Raw genomic sequence first — 25187 nt, forward strand, 5'->3', positions numbered from 1 at the left:
CCAATAACTTGCAAGTCCCTTATAATCCCAGCAAATCTGCAGAACTTTTACTCTTTCAATGATGGAAAGTATTTGCAAACTTTAAATCCAGAGAAATATGATTTTCTCTTTTTTGGAAGCTCTTGTATTTGTACAGATGACAGTTTTAATGTATAAATGAATCCTAAGAATGTCTCAGCTTGTGAAAATACTCAAACAGGCACTGTTTTTGATTCAGTGCATGGATTGAATTTAGAAGTAAAAACCTTTTGTCTCATAAATTATGGCTCAACTAAAATTCATATTTGCATTTAGAGTGTTTGTCTCAGCTGTTGTGATTATGATCATTTGTTAAGATTTAAATGCAACGTGAACCAGTGGTGAAATCCACTATTAGTTATTAGTGCATCAAACCACTGTTATAAACACTTGATAACTGATAGAACATCATAATTCTGTATTGTATTCAGTGAAAAAGACCACAGCAGACATTATGAGGAAAACTCCAATGATGGATTTTTATTGAGTGAGACCAAGAGAATTATAGGGGACACTAAGCACTTTTTCACAGATGAATTTTCAGTGTTAAAAAAACTCCAAAAAACGCTTAATTTTTTTTTCTTTGAATCCTGTAATTTCAAAAAAGTCCTCTATAATAACAGAAGGGTTTTTTTCTGGCCTCCTAACAAAGCTCAGTTGCCTGTTTCAACAAATTGCAAAGGTGGTATGATTCTTAAAAACACCAGGAGTCACCATCTAATGCTGAACCTGGAATGTAAGCAGTCTTTAGTTGTTTTCTTTCTTGTACATTTGTTGAACTCATTCCTCTTTCTTAAAGACAATCCATTACATTTAAAAGAAAAATAAAACAAACCCCGTACAGAAATGTTACAGACTCCAGAGCAACATCACAAGCACTAACGGACATACAGACTGAGAGCCTCCTCCCACCTCCCACTCCAAAACCAAGCTACAGACCATCCGCTTAAAAAAAAAGAAAAAGAATTAAAATCAGAAAAATCAACAAAACCAAAGAAAGACGCCGCCTTTTTTTACATCTCTCGCGTTGTAAACACCTAATACAGCCGCGGCCGAACACAAGACTTGTTTAGTCAGCTTTGTTTTTTGTGCTAAAAACCTGAACCAGTATTTACAAATTTGCTGATAAAAATATTCTTCTGGTGTTGATGGGCAGAGAGGAGGTTGTTGAGAGAGCTGGAGAGGGAGAGAAAACTGCGAAAGAGAGGAAGATAAAAGAAAGGAAAGGGGGAAAGAGAAAGAATGGACGGATGGATGGACAGGCGTGGTGCTACTCTGTCTTCGGGTCCTCCTTCTCGGGCTCTCCCTCTTCTTCTGGAGTTTTCTCAACCTGTGTAATAAAAGGGAAAAACCAATGAGAATCAAGCAGGATTGCCTTTGCACCAATCAGAATCATTCTTTACAGATAGAGGTGGTGAAATTTGGAAAATTCACTTTAGTTAAGGCTATTAATGTCCTCATTTTAGGGAATTTATTGAACCATGTTACTTAGTAAGAATTAAAAAGCCTTTTTTTTTTTTTTTTTTTTAGATATTTCTTTTAAGGGACTAGCGAAGTAAAGGTTGTTTAATATGATTTTAGGAAGACCGAGGTCTACCTTTAGGTCTACCTTAATGCATACACTTTATTACTATCACTATTAAACAACTTTTACTTGTTTTATATATAAATACTATATATACACACTTACCTCATTGGTCTTAGTCTCGCCATTTTCTGATTGATTCTCCTCCTTGGATTCATCAGCCTTTGCCTTTGCCTTCTTCTCTTCCTTTTTATCGTTCACTTCCTTCTCCTTCTGTGAGAGAGGAAAAGACAGGGCAAAAGAATGACTATAGAGCAATCCATATGAGACAAACCGAATATTGGAAACAAGTTGAGAGTTGTTTTAAAGTGTAAAAGTACCTTGGGAGTTTTTTTCGGTTTGGGTTCAGGTTTTGGAGGGTTTGGTTTCTGAAGGGAAAAGAAAATATATGATTCATTCACAAACTTACTGTTTGATCAGTAAAATGCACACCTAAACAATGAACATATGAATAGTTAAAATAGAGCACAGTATGGTCTTTGTTGTTCTGCCCTATCCTGAATTTTAAAGATCATCTTAACGGAAATGTCTGGCAAGACAGTGCTAATAAATTCCGAAACTATTTTTAAAGTTCCTGAAGACATTTGAGGACTCCTTAAAAGTAAAACAATTATATAATGGTAACATTAAATATCTTTAAAAAAAGAAAACAACTTACCGCCGATAATCTAGCAGACCTTCTCTGAGGCTACAAAAGGGAGAAAGAAAAAAAATCTATTTATTTGAGGGCAGGTAAGAGAGAACAGATACTTACTGTAATGCCTATTTAAAAATCCTGTTCTTTTCCATTTCACCTTCTTGTATACCAAGCAAGCTTATACTTAAATAAAGGCTATTATTGGCTCTTATGGCAAATTGTTTGTGGTGTTTCACGTTTGTAATTCGATTTCGTAATTGTAATTCAAAAAGTGACAGCTAAATAAATAAGTGTAAATGTAGATTTAGAGTAGGCCAAGTAATGCATTTGTAATGATTTTGATTACTTAAATTTGCAACACAAAATTGCTTCAGAGATTCTTAGAATATTCTTTCAGTACCTCCTCCTTGACTTCTCCATCAGTTCCCTGCAAATGAACAAAACAAATATCATAAGTAAAAACATAGTCTATACTTGTATTAACATAAATGGCGGGAAACCCAAAAAGGCAACTTGTATAAACATTGGGATCTGCGAATCTGCATGTTTGTATATGTGAGCAACATATTGGGGTGGCATAAAAACGTGTGTGGTTAGCTCTATTAAAGTTTAAATAACTTTTCTCAGAGAGGCTTTGCGTATAAGTGTATTTGTCAGCGGACGGCAGTGCAAAATGGTGAGCCGATTTTTTATTTATCATTTTTCACGGAGACATTTCACTTCACAGGCTCCAGGCATTTGGATAAGGAGGAGGGGCGCGATTATCCCGCCTCAACGCTGACACCTGGCGGCAAGCAGGCGTTACGACACTCCTCTTCCATGGCGAACAAAGAAAATGCGTTAAAACTGTTTAAAAACGCGAGCGCCTTTTCGCAAAATTGCCACCATTCAGAAAATTAGAGTTATCCAGCTATTTTTTAATCCCCATTTTACAGCGCCTGAGCCACGATTACGCTTATAATCGTCGGTTTTCGCGTCGCGCTGTGTTGGAGATGGAGAGAGAGAGAGGGCAGCATGGCTGCGGTTCCACGGGCATGAGATCAAGCCGAGCTTCAGCACAGCTCTGCTCCACTAAAACCCTCCTGCTTAACGCACCACCGTCGACTAAAACACCGCGATCCGGCAGAAAAAATCGCAAAATTAACAACGATTTTTTATCTGCCCACTGATTCTAAAGAAGTCGCCTGGATTTTTATTAAAAAAACATTGTCTCGAGGGCTTCCTAATTTCACGACTGATTAGTAAGGGCAAAAGTGTAGCCGTGCGCCGCGCTCGGCTTTTCTACATACCTTTCTCTTGGGCATGTTGAGTTTGGGATATTTTTCTTCTTTTATGCAAAACTAACAGGTTATCTTTTGTGATTCGTAGTTCACAGTTCAGGAGACTGTCGTCCGCTATGCACTAATTCTGTAGTAAACACAGGGCTACATTAGAGAGCCAGTGGTTGAATGGGAGGGTGGGGGCGGGGCCATGTTATGACTGATGTTCCGCTTGTCCAATCAGCGGGCGCCTGTGTCCGCCACAGAAGAGGCAGATTCTTACCTCCGCTGTGCTTTTACGCGCGAAATCCTGAGGTGTAAATCCAACAGCGGAGTTTCCTGTTCAATTTCCCTCCCGACATGTTAAAATATAGTATGATGTGAGTGCGTTCTGCACCAAATAATGCTCTGCCGTACAGTATTGATGTGAAAGGGACAAGCTCACGTTTAACCCCAGGGATAAAGTCAGACCCTCATGGGTGTATGCTATAGCTGCATCTGTGAAGTTTTTTTTTTAAGCAGATGAGCAGCTTACCTTATGAGCTCTTTCTATGAAAACGTTCCTATGTGCAAATATAATGAAACATGAAATTGCAATCACTGTGCGCACATGTGGCAATCTGTAATAGAGAAGAGGAGCCACAAGACATTTCTCACTTCTGCTTTGTTTAAGCAGTGGCCTAATATGTGTGTGTGTGTGTGTGTGTGTGTGTGTGTGTGTGTGTGTGATCTATAACTGCTTACTTCCTCTGCTGCTACCCAGATCTGAGACGCAAGCTCAGAGAAAACATATCAGACACAGATATATAGACAGACAGAAGGATATAGATGAGAGAACTTTCAGAAAGTGACACTATAGATTGAACTTTTGGCTTCTAAGCATTACTGTCACTCTTACGATTTCTGTTTCTGCAACCATACAAAAAGGCATTGGCCTACCACTCTAAAACTGTTGGTAAGTTTCTTATATCCATATTCCTAATAAATAGATTGTTGTGACGAGGCTGTAATGATCTGCTTTTGTTTTCTTTACTGGTTGTCTAAAGGGTTTTGTTTAAAATCAGAGTAATCTATATTCTGAGGGGATTTTTATTAATTTTAGATTTTATTAAAGAACTTATTAAGGAAGGAAGTGTAGGCCTAATCATTCCGTTCTTTTTAATTCCTCATTTCAGTTTGATTTCATTCATGTTATTTTTAATGTTTGATTTTGCCGTCTTATGATTACTCTGTTTTTTGTATTTGATTAAGTTTTTTTCTTGAGTAAAATGTATATTCACTGGAGCTTGATCTGTGTGTGTGCGTGTGCGCAGGGGGCTATCATGCTCGGAGAAGCTTTCCTTCATGTTCTGAACTGCACAGAAGACACCACGAAACATGATGGACACTCTCACACACTCTCATCCACCCTCACGACCTGTCCCGACCCCTGCATGACACACGCCACTGCCAGATCACCTCTGCCACCACAAACTGTGAGAGGTGAGAGACCTCAGAATTCTGGGTTATTAGGATGAGGTTGTGTTAAAAATAACATAAAGTCATGATCTGACTGAAGGCATTAGGAGATGAACAATGAAGAAATATCACTTATAGACTATGAATGTGGCCCAGGTCCTGGGAACAGTCAATAAATGTAAAAATAAAATTCAGGAAGGAAGTGTGGTGCTGCTGAGAACTTTAACCCACAAAATGAAAAGCCACTTAAATGCAGGTGTTACATTTGAGCACATGGTTAAAAGGATAGTTTGCCCAAAAATGACAATTCCTCCATAATTTATGCACTCTCATGTCATTACAAAGCGGTATGATTTTAATTCTTCTGCACTGCAGAACACAAAAGAATATATTTTGAAAAATGCTTAGATGTCTATATGATGAAAAAACAAAACAACTTTCCTTTTATGGAAAAAAAAATGCTTACAGGTTTTTGACATGAGGATGAGTACGGTGACATTTATATAATTTGGAGTGAACTATGTATTTTAAGTCACCATGAAATCAAAATTGACAATGGGCCCTTTTCACGGACTTTGATGACACGTTTCCAGAGTGATCGACACCGCAAATCTAATAAAGTTTTAAATATTTTCATTATTAATATTTACACATTTATAACACTATACTTTGACCACCTTGGCAGCAAATGACAAAAAAAAAAAAAAAACGAATTAATGCTGCAATGTTGTTTCTAATACAACTGCTGAGGAAGTGATGGCAAATTGGACATCTTTCTCTCTTCTAACTGCTGGAATCTAACTCTATATTTTCTCTCATTTGGAAAGTTTTGGAAACTCTATAACAAATTTTTTAGAGCAATGCATTTGCAAAAATTCTATTTGCTGTCATCTCCCATTCACTGCTATAGAAGTTTACCTAACTATGCTGACTTCCGCTTCTGAGAACCCTGGAAATGTGAAATGGGTCCATTCTTATTTTTTAATGAAATATTGCAGTGTTAATTATACATTATTTATCCATGCATTATTGAAAAATATATATGCCCTCGTAATCTTTAGTCAAAATCTTTAACTTCCCCTTCCCTTCCGGCAACCTGTCACTCACAAACGACAGCAATCAATTTGAGATTGTTATTTAAAAAATAATTCAAGAACCTGTCACTCATATTATACAGCAGAATAGAGAATAAAAAATGATCATAATTACAAACGTGCCTACTTTAAGTGATAATATTGTGTAATAGAGTAAACCAACAAAATTCCAAGGCCATTTTAGTGGCTCACAGCTACAATAAATAAAAAAAAAAAATTCCAAATACTTCCTCATTTTGTATGGAGACATTCAAACTGTCATACAGTGTATCAAGTGAGCTCCAAACTCTGGGCTTTCTTACAAATGTCCACATTTTTTGGCTATTTGTTATGTGCTATGTTAAGATGAGGCTGGTTATAGCCGTGCCTAAAACATTCTCTCTTCATGGCAGCTGTCAGGCCCAAAGGCCTGGAAAAGCCAAGGCAGTGCCGGTCCTCTGCACCCAGCAACGCTATGCCCATTCATAGCTGTAGCAGGGAGGAAGACTTGGGCATGACTCTATATTGCTCCTGGTGCTGTCCCAGCTTCTACAAGGACTATCCAGACCTCCGGCTTGCAGGTGACCGGCTGGAGCACTGGAGTCCTCATAACCCAGACCTGCTCAACCCACCACCGGACGACGGACCACTGCTTCAATCTCAGGACTTGATCTCTCTGGAGCCTTCTTTGGAGCTAAGTCAACAAGCAGTGGGTGTAAGCCAGCAGGACGAGGGGTATCTCGTCATGAGGAGTGTTCAGAGCCCAGGCTGGGAGAGAAGGCTCACCAACTCCATGTTGAACGGCTATCTGGAGGTCCAAATGCTGGAGGTGTTTTGCCAGCATATGCAAAACATGGCGTGCTGCGGATCTTCATTGCTGGGCGCTGACGTCATGCCGGCACTGGTGCCCACCAGCCTGACTGTATCCAAGGAACAGACACTCCCCAGTCAGGAAGAAGAGCTGGGTTCTTCATCCAGTAATGTTGTGCGATACTTGAGCACTTGCTCAGCTCCAGCCACCTCCCACTTCAGCTCACCTGTGCTGCGAATTTCAGAAGATGAGTAGCCACACTTAGAAACACACTCCTGCCCTAATAAAACTTCCTGTCTTTTGACCAACACACAAATTTTTGTTAAAGGAATGTTCTGCGTTCAGTACCCACATCATTTGTGGCATGTTGATTACCAGAGATTTGTTTTGACTAATGCCAGGATTTTTGTAAAGCAAAAGTAATGAACATTAACATACACAATTTTTCAAAAGTATAGACCTTATGTAGCCCCGGCCCTTTTCATCGTTGCGCTTGTTGTGTTCTGTCTTTTCTGGTTTGTATTTTCACAAGGTAAGATTTTATGGATTTATGAATGAACCGCTCGTTTTAAATTCTTCCCTTTAAATTACATTTGTCATGACATCCACTTCAAACATTGCAATGCTCATGATAACTTTAGTTAACTCTACAATAGGTGAATCCATGTCACAAGCTTTTTACTCCCCAATAGCGATCCTATAGAAATATTTGAGCTATAGTGCGAAAACGGAAGTTCAAAGACAAAATTCTAAAGATGGCTGCATGCTTGTTTCTCTGCATGTTATCATTGGGTTTGATAACTTGTGAACTTGTCTATATAAAAATGTTACACTACTGTTCAAATGTTGGGTCTGTATTTTTAATAAGTCTCTTATGCTCACAATGAAGGCTGTATATATTCAATCAAAAATACAGTAAAAAACACAATATTTTGGAATATTGTATTGTAAAATGTACTTTATTTCATTGATTAGTACACATGATCCATCAGAAATCATTCTAATATGCTGATTTGGTTCTCAGGAAACATTTCTTATTATTAGCAATTCTGAAAAACTACTGGAAACTATTTGAAATGGAAATCTTTTGTCAAATTGTCTTTACTGTCACTTTTGATGAATTTAATGCATCCTTACTGAATAAAAGTGTTGATTCTTTTTTTTTCATATCAGCACATCATAAGAGTGCTTTAACATACATGAGTCTTACATTTCTATAGACTTTCCAGACTGCTGAACTCTTTACTTCCATGTTAAATACTAAATTGCCTACGTAATTATTACTGTAACTGCAATTTGTGCTTTTTTATAAAAGAAAAAAACCTACTAAGGGACAGTTCTGTTATAATTTTTAAAATATTTTTTTCTGTTATATTTAAACATTCTGCTACAAATTCTGTTAATAGAGCTTAACTTTTGTTTAACTCAGAACATTCCTTTAATTTACATTTTCATTAATGCTAACCCTTTCCAGACCTCACAGACTGACAAATTGTGACCAACTGCAAATCCCTCAGAAAACGCATAAACAAGTCCAATGCCATAGCAGAGTGCCTCTTTTCTTTTTACTCATCCAAAAAAATCCTCCTCTCTCCTCTGCAATCCATTGTAAGCTTCCATCAACATGGCATGTTTAGAAGAAGAGGAACCAAAGTCATGCTGTCATGTGTAGACTGTGCAATGACATCTATAAATGTTACCACTTCCTACTAAACAGCCAATCAAATGTTGTTTAACTCCATCAGTCCTGCTGCTAAATGCTACTTTCGCTTTCCTTGTAATCATAATAAAGCGTTAATAATGAATTTAAACTCCTCAGTTCTAATATAGTGCCATGATTCAGTTAAATCAATTCCCTTTTCCATTAGATGTTTTGGTAATGTTTCAATAATGTGAAACTGTGTAATATGTATTTTTAAATACTGCCACCCAGGGGCGAAAATTTCATCAAAATGTTGGGGGGGACAATAAACATAACAATTCTCAAGAGCAAATTTTGAGGGGGACACCAATAATACAGGCAAAAAAATACAGAGGAAAGCCTTACTACTATTATTAGTGTAGCATGGAGACCATTTCATTATACTTCTTTAAATTTCTTTCTGGTTTAAGCCAGCAGCGAATCTATTTACATAACGTTACTCTCCTCACGCAGCGCAGCGATTTCATTTAATTTATTGACTCATTCTTTAACTATATTAAATGATATAAACCAACTAAATCACAGTGAAAGTGTTACAATCTAAATGCACAGCGCACCCGGACTTTCTCATCAGTGTATGGCCAGCAATATAATGTTTAATGACATGAAGATAATGTCTGTTCTAAGTTATTATTGTACTGTACAATTAAATACAATCGTTCCTGTACAATCGTAATGTCTGCAGTCTGAAAACTTTACCTCAGAGCATCCGTTTACTGAATGAATTGAGAATCTCACCTGAAAAAAATCCAATAACACCAGCAATTGTCATTCAACTGATTTCTGTAAATGAATGCAAAACTAAATGCATATTGCAGCATAGGGCGAAGTCAGGATCCGTCAGCACCGATTTGAGACAAAAATAATTTAAATTGTATATAAAACTATGTAAATGGCGCTCTGTGGCGCAGCAGGGTTTTGAACACGGTCCTGAGCCGTTGCTGGGCACCGCGGACAGACGCCGAACGGCGCCGCCGGTGTGTGTACACTCATAGAGAATAATGTGTTCGAATTTTAAAGACGTGGCGCTGCGCGACGCGACGCTTCTCGTCCGGTGTGCGACCCCCTTTACTGGAGTTCCACAACTAGCTGCTACTCAAAAACTATGTTTTTCTCTCCCCCCACCGGAATGTGTGTGTCTGAGGTAAAAGGGACGGAGGCGGTGGACCAACGCACTGTGAGGCAAGGGAGGGGGGTCTCAAAATGTTTAGAACGCTTTTTTCGTTATTGCCCCGTTTGCATTTGTGTTATTTTATTTCTTAATTATTTTAAGAATATATCATTACATTATTTACAATACACATATTTAAATGGTTTTTTTAGGGGGGACAACCCTCAGATAGGGGGGGTCCTGACCCCCCCGACCCCCCCGCGATTTCCGCCTATGCTGCCACCTGCTGTTCTTCCTGCAAAATGACACCCTGCCGCTGAGAACTGCTGATACTGTGCTCGCGCCCTCTGCTGGGAGCGTTCAGAACAGCGGCCAATGTCACCATCAAGGTTCATGTGATAGTCATACTGGCCATGGCATTGTCCTTCACCTGTGAGACCTCAGCTGTTGTATATTACATCGATGTGTTTACAGTTAAATACTCGCATTACATTAATGTTATATTAAGATTTTCATTTTATTGTAGTATTGAATGGAAATTGTTTAAATGCCTTTGCTGACATGATGTTTTGACGTCACTCTGACGTTACATTCAGGGAGGTGCAGAGTCAGACATAACTGTTAATGGGCCATAAATGTGTGTTTGTGTGCATGCTGATATCCTGGCACCGGTACACAGGAGCCAAACTCACAGCATCATCAACAGGATTAACTGTTAACTGTGATCTGTAAATGTGTTTGCATGTGTGTGTGTGTGAATCTGATCTGTGCCAACATGGCTACTTCACACTCTTGTAGCTGCTCTGTGGGCATTTAAACGGGCTCTTTAGCCTGGCACCATGTCGCAAACCGTAATACCAGATGGACCGCTCTCTCTCTTTCTCTCTCTCCACTAGTCCTGGAAGTTGCCCAAGCCAAAATATCATTTAAACTATCCCTTGCCATATTTTGACGTCATGTGGTGGGACAGGAATGTAAATGCACCAGTCAATGATGTGACACTAATTTATGTGTTGGATCTGTAAAGTAAAGGGGGGAAAAGACAGCAATGGTAAATAAATGCAATTTATAGAGTCAAATACACCTATACACCTACACACTACATTTCTTAGTGGCATGTTTTTTTTTTTTAAAGGATTCCCTTTTTATCATCTCCCACATTCGTGTTTATTAGCCTACTGTCCCACAGCCGGAGACCCAGCACCCCCAATTTGTTAAGTCTTTCTGTGCATTTGCGATCATTTGAGCTGCACAGACTTCTGTTCTCTATTTTATCGGGTGACCCGGTTTCCCTGGTTCGGTCGGTTGCGGTTACCTCACTTTGCTGAGCAGCTATTGGTTTAGCTGGCGCACACACCGACTTATGCCATAAGAGTGATATTGGGCAACGGTGACGTAAGCGAACGGGCGCGCAGAAATTTTCCAGACGAGGACGGAGGAGCGAGCTTGTGTAGACCCGAAACGGTCCAACCGAGAGAGCGAGAGAGAGAGAGAGAGAGAGAGAGAGAGAGAGAGAGAGAGAGAGAGAGAGAGAGAGAGAGAGAGAGAGAGAGAGAGAGAGAGAGAGAGACACGCATACAAGCACGCATACCAAGTATCCGTTTACAAGGCACTCGGTTGCATCTCGCGCTCAGTATCGGACCCAGTGGAGCTGTTCGGCGTTTATCGGTAGTGTCACCGAACAGTCCCCACGCTCACGGAACCGCTGACCCATGTGATACTGCAGCGTTGCGAGCGCGGAAGGGAGGGGGCGAGAGACACATCCCCAACCACCCCCACCCCCCCGCATCTCCACTCGATAGACTGGAGAGAAGCAGGTGCACACTTGGGAGAGAGAGAGAGAGCGAGAGAGAGAGAGAGAGAGAGAGAGAGAGAGAGAGAGCGCTGGAGGGGGGGCGGGTAACGTTAGAGTCGCGCGCGTGGATCTCTCCGTCGCAGTCCTCCGCGAGGATGTATCCAACAGCAAGACTCCTGCCGCGCGCGCGCTGCCGTCAATGTAACGGAATCACATGTGCCCCTGTGAACTAACGGCGGTTCTGATCTGTTTCTCTGGGTTCGGATGGTCCGCGCGCTCCATACACAATTCAACCGGGAAATCAACGCACACCAGCCATGGCGCTGGTCATGGAACCCATCAGCAAATGGTCCCCAAAGCAGGTGCTGGACTGGATGAAAGGTAAAAAAAAAAAAATCCCCCATTTGTCCCCCGCAAGTAACTCTGCACGACCAATAGCCGGTGGGAGAGGAATGGGTTAGCGGGAAGAGCGTCTCGGCTGCATGCGGGCTGTGCTCGTCTCTGCCTGTGCCGTGCAGTGAGGTATTGATCGAGCTTGTGTGCCATTTTGCGCCTTTGCTCGGCGCACCATGGTGTGTGTGATCTGCACAGCGCTACACGCGTCGCGCAATAGGGGGTGTGCGTGTGGTCTGGGGATGCGTGATGTGTATGTGTGTCTGTGTGCGCGCGCTCGCGTGTTTTGCAAGTAGATTAGCAAAAACGGTTATGACAAAGGGCGACATGGCGTTTTCATACAGCACATAAATATACACATACGTGCATGTGCGCACACACTTCAGAGAGAGAGAGAGAGAGAGAGAGAGAGAGAGAAACAGTGCTGTTTCCAGACTCAGAGAATAAATCTCCCTCTCGCGCAGTGATAACTAGCACCATGGACAGATCCAGGCCGTCGCGCGCTGTGCTGCGCTGCAGATGCGCGTAATCTAGGGACTTGAAGAGGGATGACGGTATCTTTGGAAACCAGCTGAGCCTTGACACCCATGACAAACATTTACTCCTTTAAACTAATTAGTATCTATTTTTATGTCACTAGTACTTGGGGTTTAATTACCATAAGTAATCCATTTGTAGCCTATCATTTTCAATTGTTTAGATTCGTGTGCTTCCTACAGTGACTAGTATATTAACTTTGTCACTCACAGTACATACTAGTTCTTATTTATTTGCTTCTAGTCACTATTCTAATATGGACATGTATTTATTCCATTACTGGAAACAGTACATTCAATGCTTCAAATATGTTACTTCTACCCGTATAACCTCCTAGTAGCCTATGTACTAGTTGACCTATTTATTTCTTATGTACTTCTAACAATCATAATAGTTATCATAATAGTGTAAATTTCAGCTTCACTTGTACTTATTTTATTTATTAGATATACCTTATTAGATTATTAGATTATTGTGTCTATCCCAAATAGATAGTATTTATTTTTTAGGAAAACTAGGTTAGAATAGCTTTGCATAAACCCATCCAGAAAGCAAGAGAGAGTAGGCTATCCAAAAGCTGCTTGCCGATAGTTGAAGGCACACCATGAAGGTTTCGTCATGCAGTTATAGCTCAGGGATGTGGACTTGGCCTTTCCTTTTTTGGGAAAAACTGACGGCATTTTCAAAAAGCTATGCAATCTGACATGACAACTGGTATCTGATTGGAAATAATTTTCCATCTTCTTTAGATGACATGCAAAGACACACGGATGGATGATACACAGACGATATAAGTAGAACACAATGGAGCAGCTGAGGTGGAGAGACATAGGGCCGAAATACCAGCAAGATCAGATGCTATCTGAAGTGAAGTTTAAGGGCATTAGTGCACATGACATTCAGGTGCTCATAATCTTTACTCATCAGCATTTCAAAGGTCAGATATCCTTTGCCACCAATCTAATAATGGACAAGTGTACACAGGTGAATCAATAATGCTTGTGATCTGTATGTCCAAAACACCCATACTTTAAGGAAATTCGTAAGCCGATTACATGTCCCTCAGGTCTCTATCTATGAATGTACAGTGCCCTCCACTAGTATTGGCATCCTTTGTAAATGTGCAAAGGCTGCTGTGAAAAGAAATCTGCATTGTTTATCCTTTTGATCTTTCATTAAAAAAATCACAAAATTCTAACCTTTCATTTAAGTTAAATAATTGAAAGTGGGCCACAATTATTTGCACCCCTGGATATTCTTATTAGTAAAATGTCTCTGAAGTATATTCCCATTCATATTTACATTTTCTTAGCACACCAGAGTGACAAGGAGCATGAAATTGTCCAGCCAAGACCTCTTGTTCCACTGACTGGAGTATAAATATGAGGAAACACAAAGGCCATATTCCCTTAATCATCCATCACAATGAGTAAAACCAAAAAATACACTTCTGATGGGTAGCAAAAGATTGTCGAGCTTCATAAAATAGAAAGTGGCTGTCAGAAAATCCCCTTTTCCACCAGGGTAATAATTAAGAAGTCCCAATCAACTAAAGATGGTATGAATCTGACTGGAAGAGGACAAATGCGTCTATATCGTCCAAATGCACATCGAGGAGGAAACTCAAAGACTCTCCAAGGATCACAGATGGAGAATTGCAGAGATTAGTTGAGGCTTGGGGTCAGAAAGACTAAAATGTTTTATTTGAGCACAAAATGAAGCTTCTGCCATGACCATGCAGTTCTCTGACCTGAACCCAGAAAATGAGTGTGCTGAACTAAAGAGAATAAGCACCGACTTGGGAATCTGAGTGATCTGGAGAGATTCTGTATGAAAGAATAGTCTCTGATCTCTTGTCAGGTGTTCTCCAAACTCATATTTACCAAGGGTGCCAATATTAGTGGAGGGCACTATACTTAGGCAAAAAAAACAAACATCTTTTGGTCATTGCTATTATTGGAATTTTTCCTACAGAATTTTACATTTATACGAAACGATTCACCAGATTAATTCTAACCATTTTATAATTAAAAAAACCAAACAAAACTATTTATTAAAAGAGAAGCAGCCATTTGTTCAAGAATTGGACTACTCTGGTCACTCTGTATTCAATTCACCAAAAAGAATCTTCTAAAAACAGTAATTTGTTTGTGAATAGGATTACCCTCATCGTGCTGTTTGTTTCTGATTCACTAATGAGAACCGGCAGACAAGAGTCATTTGTTCAAGATCTGGATTACCCAGATTGCGCTGTATGTTTTTGATTCACAGTAAAGAACCAGCTCAAAATAGTTTGTTAATTGGACTAAACTGGTCACGTTGTATGTTTTAGCGTGGAAGCACTTGAGGATATTACAACAGAGAGATTCTTCTTGACACTGTTTCATGGTGCACAGTCTTTATATTTGATCACAATTTAGACTGCAAACTCAAATTGATAAAATTTCTTCGCCACACGATTGCATTAGAACTGTACATTTATTCAATATGGACTCTACTTAATTGACATTACTCTTAATTGTAAGATTTCTGTAAAGCTGCTTTGAATCTATACACTGTAAAAAAATATTGTTGGTTTAACTTAAAAAAGTAAGTAACCTGGTTGCCTTAAAATTTTAAGTTGATTGAACTAGAAAAAGTGAGTTAATACAATGAAGGAGATTAATTTAACCATCAGAAACTCAAAATAATAAGTTATCTCAACTAAATAAATTATTATAAAGTTGATTTGACAAAAGAAAATATGTTGTGATAACAAATCTTGAAAATATTTTTTACAGTGAGTGTATGTATTGTGAAAATTGCTATAACTGAATTGAATTGAATTCTCCCCTGTGCAGGATCACTGATTAGTTCTGTATTTTAGAAAACTAGGTTTCACGGCCAGTTGTGCAGGATGGTTTCCATTTTCAGGAACCCTGTTCACTGTCTCAGATGCAACTGCAAACTATAGCTGCTTGTGCATAATCTTCACAATTACTGCTGACAAAGAGTTTGTCAGACCTCAGAGCACCTGATCCTGGGTCATTTTGCTGGTATTGATGCTTTCTATTGCTTTGCATAAAATTTTCATAGAGATTCTGCACAAGAAAAAATCTCTCAGTGTGATTGTTTTGTTTATTCTTCACTGTTTATTTCCTAAATTGAAGTCTTGGAGCAACTGCCATTGCCATATTTCTGTTAAATGTGCATTTTATTTGTTTTCTTACACTTGGCAGAAGTGTAAATAGAAAAAAAACTTGCATGCAGAGATGTGGCATGGGCTGATGTTGTCTAGGGATAATCTGCCGCCTCTAACATTACAGACATCTTGTAATATAAAACTGTGCTGCGTGCCCAGTTTTGACCTTTACAGCTTACATTTGAAAAATCATCATGTTGGTTGACATATGATAGGATCTTATACCCAAGACGACAGTAAGGACTGTGGGTATGCATGTGGTTCAGCAGTTATTGTTAAAGGGTTAGTTCACCAAAAATTATCCTGTCATGTTGTTTCAAACCCGTAAGACTTTCTTTAATCTTTGGAACACGAATGAAGATCTTTCTGATGAAATCTGAGAGATTTCTGTCCCTCAATTGACAGCTACACAACTGACAGTTTGAAGCTATACAAAGTTCATAAAGAGATTGTAAAACTAATCCATTTGAATTGAGCGGTTTAGTCAAAAGATTTCTGGAGAGACGCAATCACTTTGATGAAGAAATTTAATTTAGGCTAATTAAGTTGTGGTTAATTTAATTTAGGTTAATTTAGGTTAATTTCAGTTGTGGGAAACGGAAGCTCACGCATGTTTGCATGACGTGCAAGAACCAGTGAGGTTCATTCTCATGTTACGTAGCACGTTTGAGTTTCCGCATGAACCAATGAGGTTCATTCTCATGTTACGCAGCACGTTTGAGCTTCAGCAAGAACCAATGAGGTTCATTCTCAAGTTACGTAGCACGTTTGAGTTTCCGCATGAACCAATGAGGTTCATTCTCATGTTACGCAACACGTTTGAGCTTCCGCTAGAACCAATGAGGTTCATCCTCGTGTTACACAGCACCAGTGTTGTAGTCGAGACCACCTCACTCGAGTCCGAGTCTAGACCGAGACCAGAGAGAGTCGAGTCCGAGTCAAGACCGAGTCCATAGAGAGTCGAGTCCGAGTCAAGACCGAGTCCATAGAGAGTCGAGTCCGAGTCGAGTCCGAGACCAGAGACGGTCGAGTCCAAGTCGAGACCGAGACCAGTGAGGGTTGATTACCTAATTTACTTTTATTTACCAAGAGAAAACCTTTTTTTTTTTTTTTTTTTTACTGAATTTACTTAGAGTTTAAAAAATATGATCAGTTTAGGGTAAAAAAGCCACATAGTAAAAGCAATTTTATTACAATTTGTCATGCGCAGTTGTGCACTAGAAAATCACCAATCACTGGGCGTGTCAATCAATTTAAAGAAATATTTTATTAACATACATTAATAATCATGAAAAATATTTTGAATTGAACACGAGTGGACTCGGGAATAAGTCCGAGTCCTAAAAAAAAAATGTTCGAGTACGAGTCAATTCCGAGTCCAAATGCACAGGAGTCCATGACAAGACCAAGACCATTAAAATATGGTCTCGAGACCGAGTCCGAGACGAGTCCGAGTCTCGAGTACTACAACACTGCGCAGCACATTTGAGTTTCTGCATGAACCAATGAGGTTTGTTCTCACAGGTCAAGCAGGTTCAGTTGAGCTTCTGTTTATGTTCTCTGATCATTGTTTATACGTGAATAAAACCGATCAATTCAAATGGATTAGTTTTACGATCTCTTTCCATGGAGCGTCCCTACAGCTTAGCTCTCAGATTTCTTCTAAAAGATCTGCATTTGTGTTCGAAGATGAACGAGTCTTATGGGTTTGGAACAAAAAGAATAGAATTTTCAAATAGAATTTTCATTTTTGGGTGAACTAACCCTTTAAGGTTACCCTAGTTGTAGTTATGGTATTGATATTGCAGTCCTTCCGTTTAACAGAAAAAAATTGTCAATACAATGTTCTACTTGGAGTGTGTCTCACTGCAGTGGTTCTTCCCAGTGTTCATTGCTACTGTTGCTCTTCTTGTCACTTATCAGAGCATTTATCTCCACTGTTCTCTGTTAACAAAATGAGTGTACACTCCATAAGCCCTAGTGGCTCACCTGTTTCATCTAATAAAATCTTTCCAGAGGCCTAATTTCATTTGCAAACCTATTCAGCTTGTTTGTATCTCTGTATTTAGGAGTTTTAATAGATGACTGATGTCCATGTGTAAATAATAAAATGCCTCTGCCTTTTCAACCAGCTTTGTATTATTGCAATGTCAGCAGTATATGTAACTGAACGTTGTGTAATCTTGCCCGATTTATCTCAGTTTATTGGTAACTAAAGTCACGTTTTACTTTACAGGCTTTTGACAGCTCCAAGTCTTTTGTGAGAACTACAGATTGTACTTCCGCATTTTTATATTCCCCGTCACATACAGTTTGATCGTGCCCAGTGTATTATGGTTGTTAAAGTTTTTATAATTTTCTGACAAATTAAAACACCTAGTTTTCTCTAGTCATACAGTGCAGATTGATTAAAAACATTATCCCATTATTTAAATTATCCCAATAAATGCTGGCTGTTTCAAATTCAGATCCGAATAAGCTACTATCACATTACTTTCACTGCTGCTGCAGTATACAGCATGCAAATGTTCTGTCAGCATGAAAATCCCAGATGATACATTTGCCAAAATGTGCGTTATACAACAGAGCTCACTGCCCTGGCCTGAATACTATATTCCATAATGGAAAGTGCTCAATTTGACCTTCAATTTCCAGCGTGATAAAGAAATCACAAGTTATATCAGCCATCATTTTTTAACACCCTTTTCTAGACTAGTTATTTGATAAGACTAGCAAGAATTAAGACATTATAAGACAATAAATCAATAGTACACTAATATTCTATTGGAACATTGCATTTTCTTATCCAACAGATAAAACTTTAGCAAATCTCCTTGACTTTCACAGCGATTCATTGCAATTTGGCAGTTTCATCAAACTAATCTTATGTCATGGAGTAAACAGTCAACACACACCCATGTAATCAAAGTCTGGACATTTGTGGTATTTAGTTCATGTTAGTTTTACTTTTAAGGCCATATATTTGCCAGTATATTCCACAATCTATTTTATGTATCTATCTTTCAAAAAAAACAAAAACAATTATTTCAAATAGTAGACATGTACTATTTGAAATGCCCCATTAGAACATGTTTCACAATTTACATTTATGGATTTGGCAGATTACTTTATTCAAAGTGACTTACATTGCATTGCACGGTACATTTTATCAGTCTTGCTTACCTAGAAATCAAACCCATAACCTTGGGGTTGATAGCACTGTGCTCTACTGCTTACAGGAAGAATGAATATGAAATAATACTGTGCTCATCAAGCTATTTCATGGAAATTAATAACCGTCAGGATTTTCGAAACACTAACATTTAAATAGATGTACAAGACTGGCTGTCTGAGTGAACTCAAAAACACAGAGGTCAAACCGGCTCAATTCAAACATTATCTCCTGCGCTGATTCAGATTCTGCAAAAGTACTTATTTGATGAACGCCTTCAATTTAATAAACCCAAAACAAATTGACTGCATTTGAGGGGAAAGTGCTCAGTACTCCCTCACCTTGCCTGAGCTGAGTGTTTTATCACTCATTATCTGCTCTTCCTGAAGCTGTGAAGGTCAGGTTCTCTTAGCCTACTAATACAGAATGCTCCAGGCACTCATTTAAAATTATTTCAAATGGTGGATCACCTTCCATGAACCAAAACCAAATATAGGCCTATCTAAAAAATTATTCTTCACCACTCATGCATAGTCATAAATTCCAGGATTTCAACCTATCACACCACACACGTGAAAAGCATCATTTGCTAACTATGGTCGCAAGTTACCAATAGAGTTCAATGGAAATTGCCACCAACTTGCGACCATAGTTGGCTAACGATGCTTTCGGGAAATGCACCCCAGGTTAGTGATGGGAGAAATAAAGCTTTTTGAAACTTTGAATCAGTTGTTCCATTTGCTTGGTCAAAATGAGTCACTGTTTCAAAGTGTTTGAAACGCCAATCACTGGTTTGAAACAAACGAAACAAATTCGCAAAGTGTCTTTTAAATTCATTAAAACACTCACTTTCACACTAACAGCGTTTCTGCTTCGTTTTGATAGAGGAAATAGTGATAGGCTATATGTGGGTTGCTAAATTGAGTATTTTGCAACATGACATCATGACTTTTGCGTAAACATACACGCCACTTTCGAGTCAAGTGGCGTGTTATCTTCACGCATTTTGAGCTATCCGCGTGTATCCGCGTATATACGCCATTAACGTCCGAGTGATTCCGGCGTTACACGCCGTCAAATGTCCGCGCGAAACGAAGCAAAATGTAGATCTACATCTGGGGAGCGATCTTTTTTTTACTAGGATGGTAAGGGAACAGTCATAAATGCCATTAACCCCAGTGACGGTTAGGTTTAGGGACGGGGTTGATGTAAGTCATATATTTATATATACAGTAAAAACATTAAGTCAACAGCGTTCATAAACACGCTGAAAAGCGATTATGCGTCTTGATAGCACGCCAAAAATGGAAATACGAATTGGCGTGTCATACACACGCTACTTCATGAGATCAGTCTGGTATTTTAAGAAATAAAAAAAGAACTTTACAGTGTCTTTATTGTCACTGTAAAGTTTAGTATTCGATCACTAATAGAGCGAGGTTGTACGTTTTGTGATTTCATGAAAGAATAGCGTTGAGAGCAAAGAGACAACATTTATGACATGTGCTGTCATTTATGATCATTGGGATGGTCAAAGGACTTTCAAGAAGGTGGTGAACAGATTTAAAAAAAAAAAATCTTCATGATGTCCAGTATCCAAAGTGAGGTGTATCAGAAACTGAAGCAGCAGCAACTGGGCTTGGAATGGTATGATGTTTGCGAGTGTGTGTGTCTGAGTGAGTGTTTGATCATTTTCTAAGGGGTTTCCTCACGATGAGTCACCTCTCTTAATGGGAGGGACCAGATTCATTTTTCCCTTTGTCAGCTGTTCTTGGATCCGCTAGATGTGTTAGCGCAGATGTGAGATGGTGGGATGTTAACCAGAAGAGTGGACTTGAAGAGATTATGTGTGTGTGTTTCTTAAAGGAGGCCATTGTAATTATGCATGCTAATTACAGTTTTTTTCCACGGTGAAGTGCTCTCTCCTGTCCTAGCTTAATATGCTGAGACGCTGCAAAAGGGGAAAATGGATAGTTTATATATCTATCTGATGTGACATTTAAAAAATAGTTTTGGTTGGTGAAATCTTATTTAGTCTTGTTAATTTAGTCATATTAAACAATTAAATATTTTTTATAAAATATATAGAAATAGACTATATTCAAATATTTTAGTATGTCATATTTATATCTATTTCTATATATTTATTTTCTTCCAATATTTTTTTTTGAATAAAACCCTATACCATGAAGCCTATTTAGGTTGTTAGCCAGGTATGTTTCAGTTTAGTTTGTGCCAACCCTGGGTTTTAGGCACCATGAAAGTGGTTTGGCTTTTAGGAGTAGGCCTATTTAATGCCATAGTAACTTACATTCTCAACGGTAAGTTATGCTCACAGTCACACTACATGATTTTTGGCTGGAATTTGCAGTTTTCCAAGGTTTGCAACAAAATCCCCAGTCATATTGGGGCTTGTTGGAGTGCCGATGGTCGGAAAGTATGAACAGGTCACACAGGTGCACACGCTACAAGATCACATAACAATAATATCAACAGTCTGTGACTGCTCGAGACAGGCTAAGATCACAAAGCTGTGTTATTTTTAAAACCTGTGTGATAGTATTGCCTTGTGATCTTGTGTTTGCAATACAACGAAAAGGTGGAGGTCACACTCTCTCTTCAGAGCATTCCCTAAAGCCACGCCTCCTTCAAAACACATCGACGTGCAGGTCTCACACCAGCCAGATTCAGCTAATTCATTTCAGCATTGTGTTGTCAGAGAAACACATAAATTCAAATCTGATGACGCGAACAGCTTAGAGTAGAAAGTCACGCTTGCTATTTTGTAATGATGGTTACAGCATGTCATGAACGAACCATAAGCTCGTTGTTTTGGTTCAGGAGGAACTGTAAAAGGTGGCTGTCTGTAGCTCTGATGACTTATGAGGTATGGAAATACATATTTTGACTGGCAGGTAGGACATCCTATCATTGCCTTTTGACTCAAATGCAATGTTTGGAATGAATATTTTTCGGCCCTGAGACCTCTAGAGGAGATATAGGCGATGTACATTTTTTTGACATGTAGATCACTTCATATAATCTACTCTCCTACACTACAAGAGGAGCAGTGGCCATTTTGTATAAAAACCCCATCACACTCAACCCTGTCACATGTACACTCACCTAAAGGATTGTTAGGAACACCATACTAATACTGTGTTTGACCCCCTTTCGCCTTCAGAACTGCCTTAATTCTAAGTGGCATTGATTCAACGAGGTGTTGAAAGCATTCATTGGAAATGTTGGCCCATATTGACAGGATAGATTTGTGGGATGCACATCCAGAGCATGAAGCTCCCATTCCACCACATCCCAAAGAAGCTTTATTGGGTTGAGATCTGAGCTTTGTGACATGGTGCATTATCCTGCTGGAAGTAGGCATCAGAGGATGGGTACATGGTGGCCATAAAGGGATGGACATTTAAATGATGCCCAATTGGTACTAAGGGGCCTAAAGTGTACCAAGAAAACATTCCCCACACCATTACACCACCACCACCAGCCTGCACAGTGGTAACAAGGCATGATGGATCCATGTTCTCATTCTGTTTACGCCAAGTTTTGACTCCACCATCTGAATGTCAACAGAAATCGAGACAACATTTTTCCAGTCTTCAACTGTCCAATTTTGGTGAGCTCTTGCAAATTGTAGCCTCTTTTTTTCTATTTGTAGTGGAGATGAGTGGTACCCGATGGGGTCATCTGCTGTTTTCATCTCAAGGTTGTGCATGTTGTGGCTTCACAAATGCTTTGCTGCATATTTTGGTTGTAACGAGTGGTAATTTCAGTCAAAGTTGCTCTTTTATCAGCTTGAATCAGTCGGCCCATTCTGATCTGACCTCTAGTATCAACAAGGCATTTTCACCCACAGGACTGCCGCATACTGAATTCTTTGTGAACCCTAGAAATGGTGGAAAATCCCAGTAACTGAGCAGACTGACCCTTCTGGCACCAACAACCATCCCTTGCTCAAAATTGCTTAAATCACCTTTATTTCCCATTCTGACATTCAGTTTGGAGTTCAGGAGATTGTCTTGACCAGGACCACACCTCTAAATGAATTGAAGCAACTGCCATGTGATTGGTTGATTAGATAATTGCATTAATGAGAAATTGAACAAGTGTTCCTAATAATCCTTTAGGTGAGGTTTTTTTTTCTCATTATTTCGGGTTGTTAACTTGTTGTGACAGGGTTTTTCACTTCAATATTTCACGTATTTATGAATAATTGTAATAAAAAATAAAATAGAAAAATTACATAAAATATTCTATTTTTAACAAAATTATGAGTCATTATTTTGGTAAGAATATCTTTACTGACACCATGACTATTTCAGTAAAGATATTCTTACCAAAATCCTGACTCATAATTTTGTTAAAAATAGAATATTTGATGTAATGTGTCCACTTGACAACCATCCTGGCAGCTACATCAGCAGCAGAAGACTGTGTTGTGCAACCAGATGTTAACCCGAAAGAAGGGCACACTATGAGACTGGGACAAAATTTAAAATAGAAATTTTTAAGTCTCCCTTCAAACCTGTTACAGTCTTCAAACTTATCACACTATTCTCAACTATTCTTAAAAAAAAATAGGCGAAGATGATTGAAAATGAAGGCATTTCTTGCTAAGTGTTCAGTTCACTTAAAAAAATCTAGTAAACCGTTGCCTTAAATTATTAAGTAAATAAACGTAATGCTTAATTGAAAAAAATTAGTTATGTGAACTTTTTTTTTCGATTAAGCATGAAGTTTAATTACTTAATTACTTAAACGGGTTTCCTACATTTTTTTTAAGTTAAGTCAACTGACCACTTTACAGTGCACCTGACATGTTAAGGACTAACAGAGTAAAATGGTGGTTTAATTTTCTTTTTTTACAAAAATAAATACCACAGATATACAATATTTGCCTATTTGTAACTTCAGTCCCGTAATGGAAATGGAAAAATTATCATAAAATGTTACATTTGTAGTCATTGAATTGTTATGAGGTACACTTGAGCAGTAGGTTGATGTTTGTGTTGAAGCAATTTATAAGCAATCGTTAATACCTGAAGTGGGAAAAATAGAATATGTTGGCGGTTTGATATTTGTAATGATGTGTGATATTTAAAAATTAATTACCATTTACCACTATATGTTGTTAAAAAAATCCAAGTTGAAATATTACCGAATACCAGGGCTGACCCTGAAACTAACCCAGCCGATCACAGTGCATATGTTGTAATTTTAGTTTGTGCAGCTCATCAGCATTGTGTTGTGTGTGCGTGCTGCTATAACAAGACGACGACAGATGACAAGAAACCTTGTAGTTTAATGTGAGCACCACAGCAATTCAGCCAGTCCTACAATCCTGTAGTGTGAGTAAAGTAACACATCACTGACACCATAAAATCACTCCCCAGTTTCTCTTGCTCCAAAATTAAAGGTCACTAGATAACAGATTTTTAAATACAAAATCGTCTGGTTAATTATTTTATCTGATTTACATATTATTTGTATAATTAATATACCCTGAAACCATTAAACATGAGCAATTTGACTTTAACAATTATCTGTTAGTGTAAATTTATGTAAAAACATAGGCTACAGATAATATGTAATATAAACACGCTTTACAATCAATATAGATGAAGCTTTAAAAATGACTACACATGAGCTTACATATTCAAATGATATAGCAAGATATTTACTTGTTGCTCTGTAAATGCATTTATAAGAGACAGTTGACTCTCTCGCGAGAAGTGAATTACAGTTTTGCACGTTTCATGGCATGTGATTGGCTGTTCGCTGATGTCGCACTTTCATGTGCTCGCGCTCCATCAACAACATGCTAAAAAAACGAAGCCTGATTTGAATGGTTTGGTTTTGTCAACTCAAATCGAATCCCATAACCCTGACTTTGTTCAACTACCATAATGGTATGAGCCTCTAGTAAACCAGAAGTAAGCCATTCCCGCCTGACCAATGGTGTGTATTTGGCTGAATAATCTGGTCATCCAACCAACTGTTAAATCATTATTGCAATTCGATTAGGTAATGTGAGTGTTAGAGGAAATACACATATCTCATTTAATGACTATGTCATATGTATGTGTGTGCCTTTCCAGTATAGATATGTGTGTGTGTGTGTGTGTGTGTGTGTGTAGGACTGTAGGAAATGGAGGCCTTTATCATTCCCTGTGCAGGCTTACCTCACCGTCTCTAAGCAACGGTTGCCAAGCAGCCCGTATAGCTGGAGCAGAACGAGAGAATGAAGAGACTGAGCACGAGAGAAAGTCTGTTTAGCTGAAGGACATCCTACACACACACACACACACACACACGTGCATGTCGATAAAATAACACATAGGTTATAGAGCTGTTTAGGAAGGAAGGACACTGAGTTTGGGTGCACCTGCAAGTTCAGAATGTTCCCATCTGAAGAGTCTCGGCCGACATCATCCTCT

The 25187-nt window shown here is 38.8% G+C and overlaps 3 protein-coding genes across 3 annotated transcripts in view; 2 read left to right on the forward strand and 1 right to left on the reverse strand.

Moving 5' to 3' along the window:
* Window positions 1-470: 470 nt before the first annotated feature.
* hmgn7 (high mobility group nucleosomal binding domain 7) lies at window positions 471-3684 on the reverse strand. Its single transcript, XM_039659169.2, has 6 exons — window positions 3530-3684; window positions 2641-2667; window positions 2262-2291; window positions 1924-1971; window positions 1709-1816; window positions 471-1348 (listed from the first exon to the last, which is right to left on the reverse strand). Exons 1-6 carry the CDS (start codon window positions 3542-3544, stop codon window positions 1289-1291), a joined length of 288 nt encoding a protein of 95 aa, XP_039515103.1. The 5' UTR covers window positions 3545-3684; the 3' UTR covers window positions 471-1288.
* A 596-nt stretch (window positions 3685-4280) lies between these two features.
* On the forward strand, window positions 4281-7245 carry LOC120469897 (uncharacterized). The gene is made up of 3 exons (XM_039659168.2): window positions 4281-4454; window positions 4813-4981; window positions 6444-7245. Exons 2-3 carry the CDS (start codon window positions 4822-4824, stop codon window positions 7094-7096), a joined length of 813 nt encoding a protein of 270 aa, XP_039515102.1. The 5' UTR covers window positions 4281-4454; window positions 4813-4821; the 3' UTR covers window positions 7097-7245.
* Window positions 7246-11128: 3883 nt separating this feature from the next.
* LOC120469996 (connector enhancer of kinase suppressor of ras 2) overlaps window positions 11129-25187 on the forward strand; it is a 43926-nt gene continuing 29867 nt past the window's right edge. The window contains exon 1 of the mRNA XM_039659362.2: window positions 11129-11830. Coding sequence (XP_039515296.1) covers window positions 11767-11830 — 64 coding nt within the window. The 5' untranslated portion in view covers window positions 11129-11766. The remainder of the gene's footprint in view (window positions 11831-25187) is intronic.

The sequence above is a fragment of the Pimephales promelas genome, chromosome 4, assembly GCF_988280905.1.
Source record: "Pimephales promelas chromosome 4, fPimPro1.hap1.1, whole genome shotgun sequence".
Taxonomy (NCBI): domain Eukaryota; kingdom Metazoa; phylum Chordata; class Actinopteri; order Cypriniformes; family Leuciscidae; genus Pimephales; species Pimephales promelas.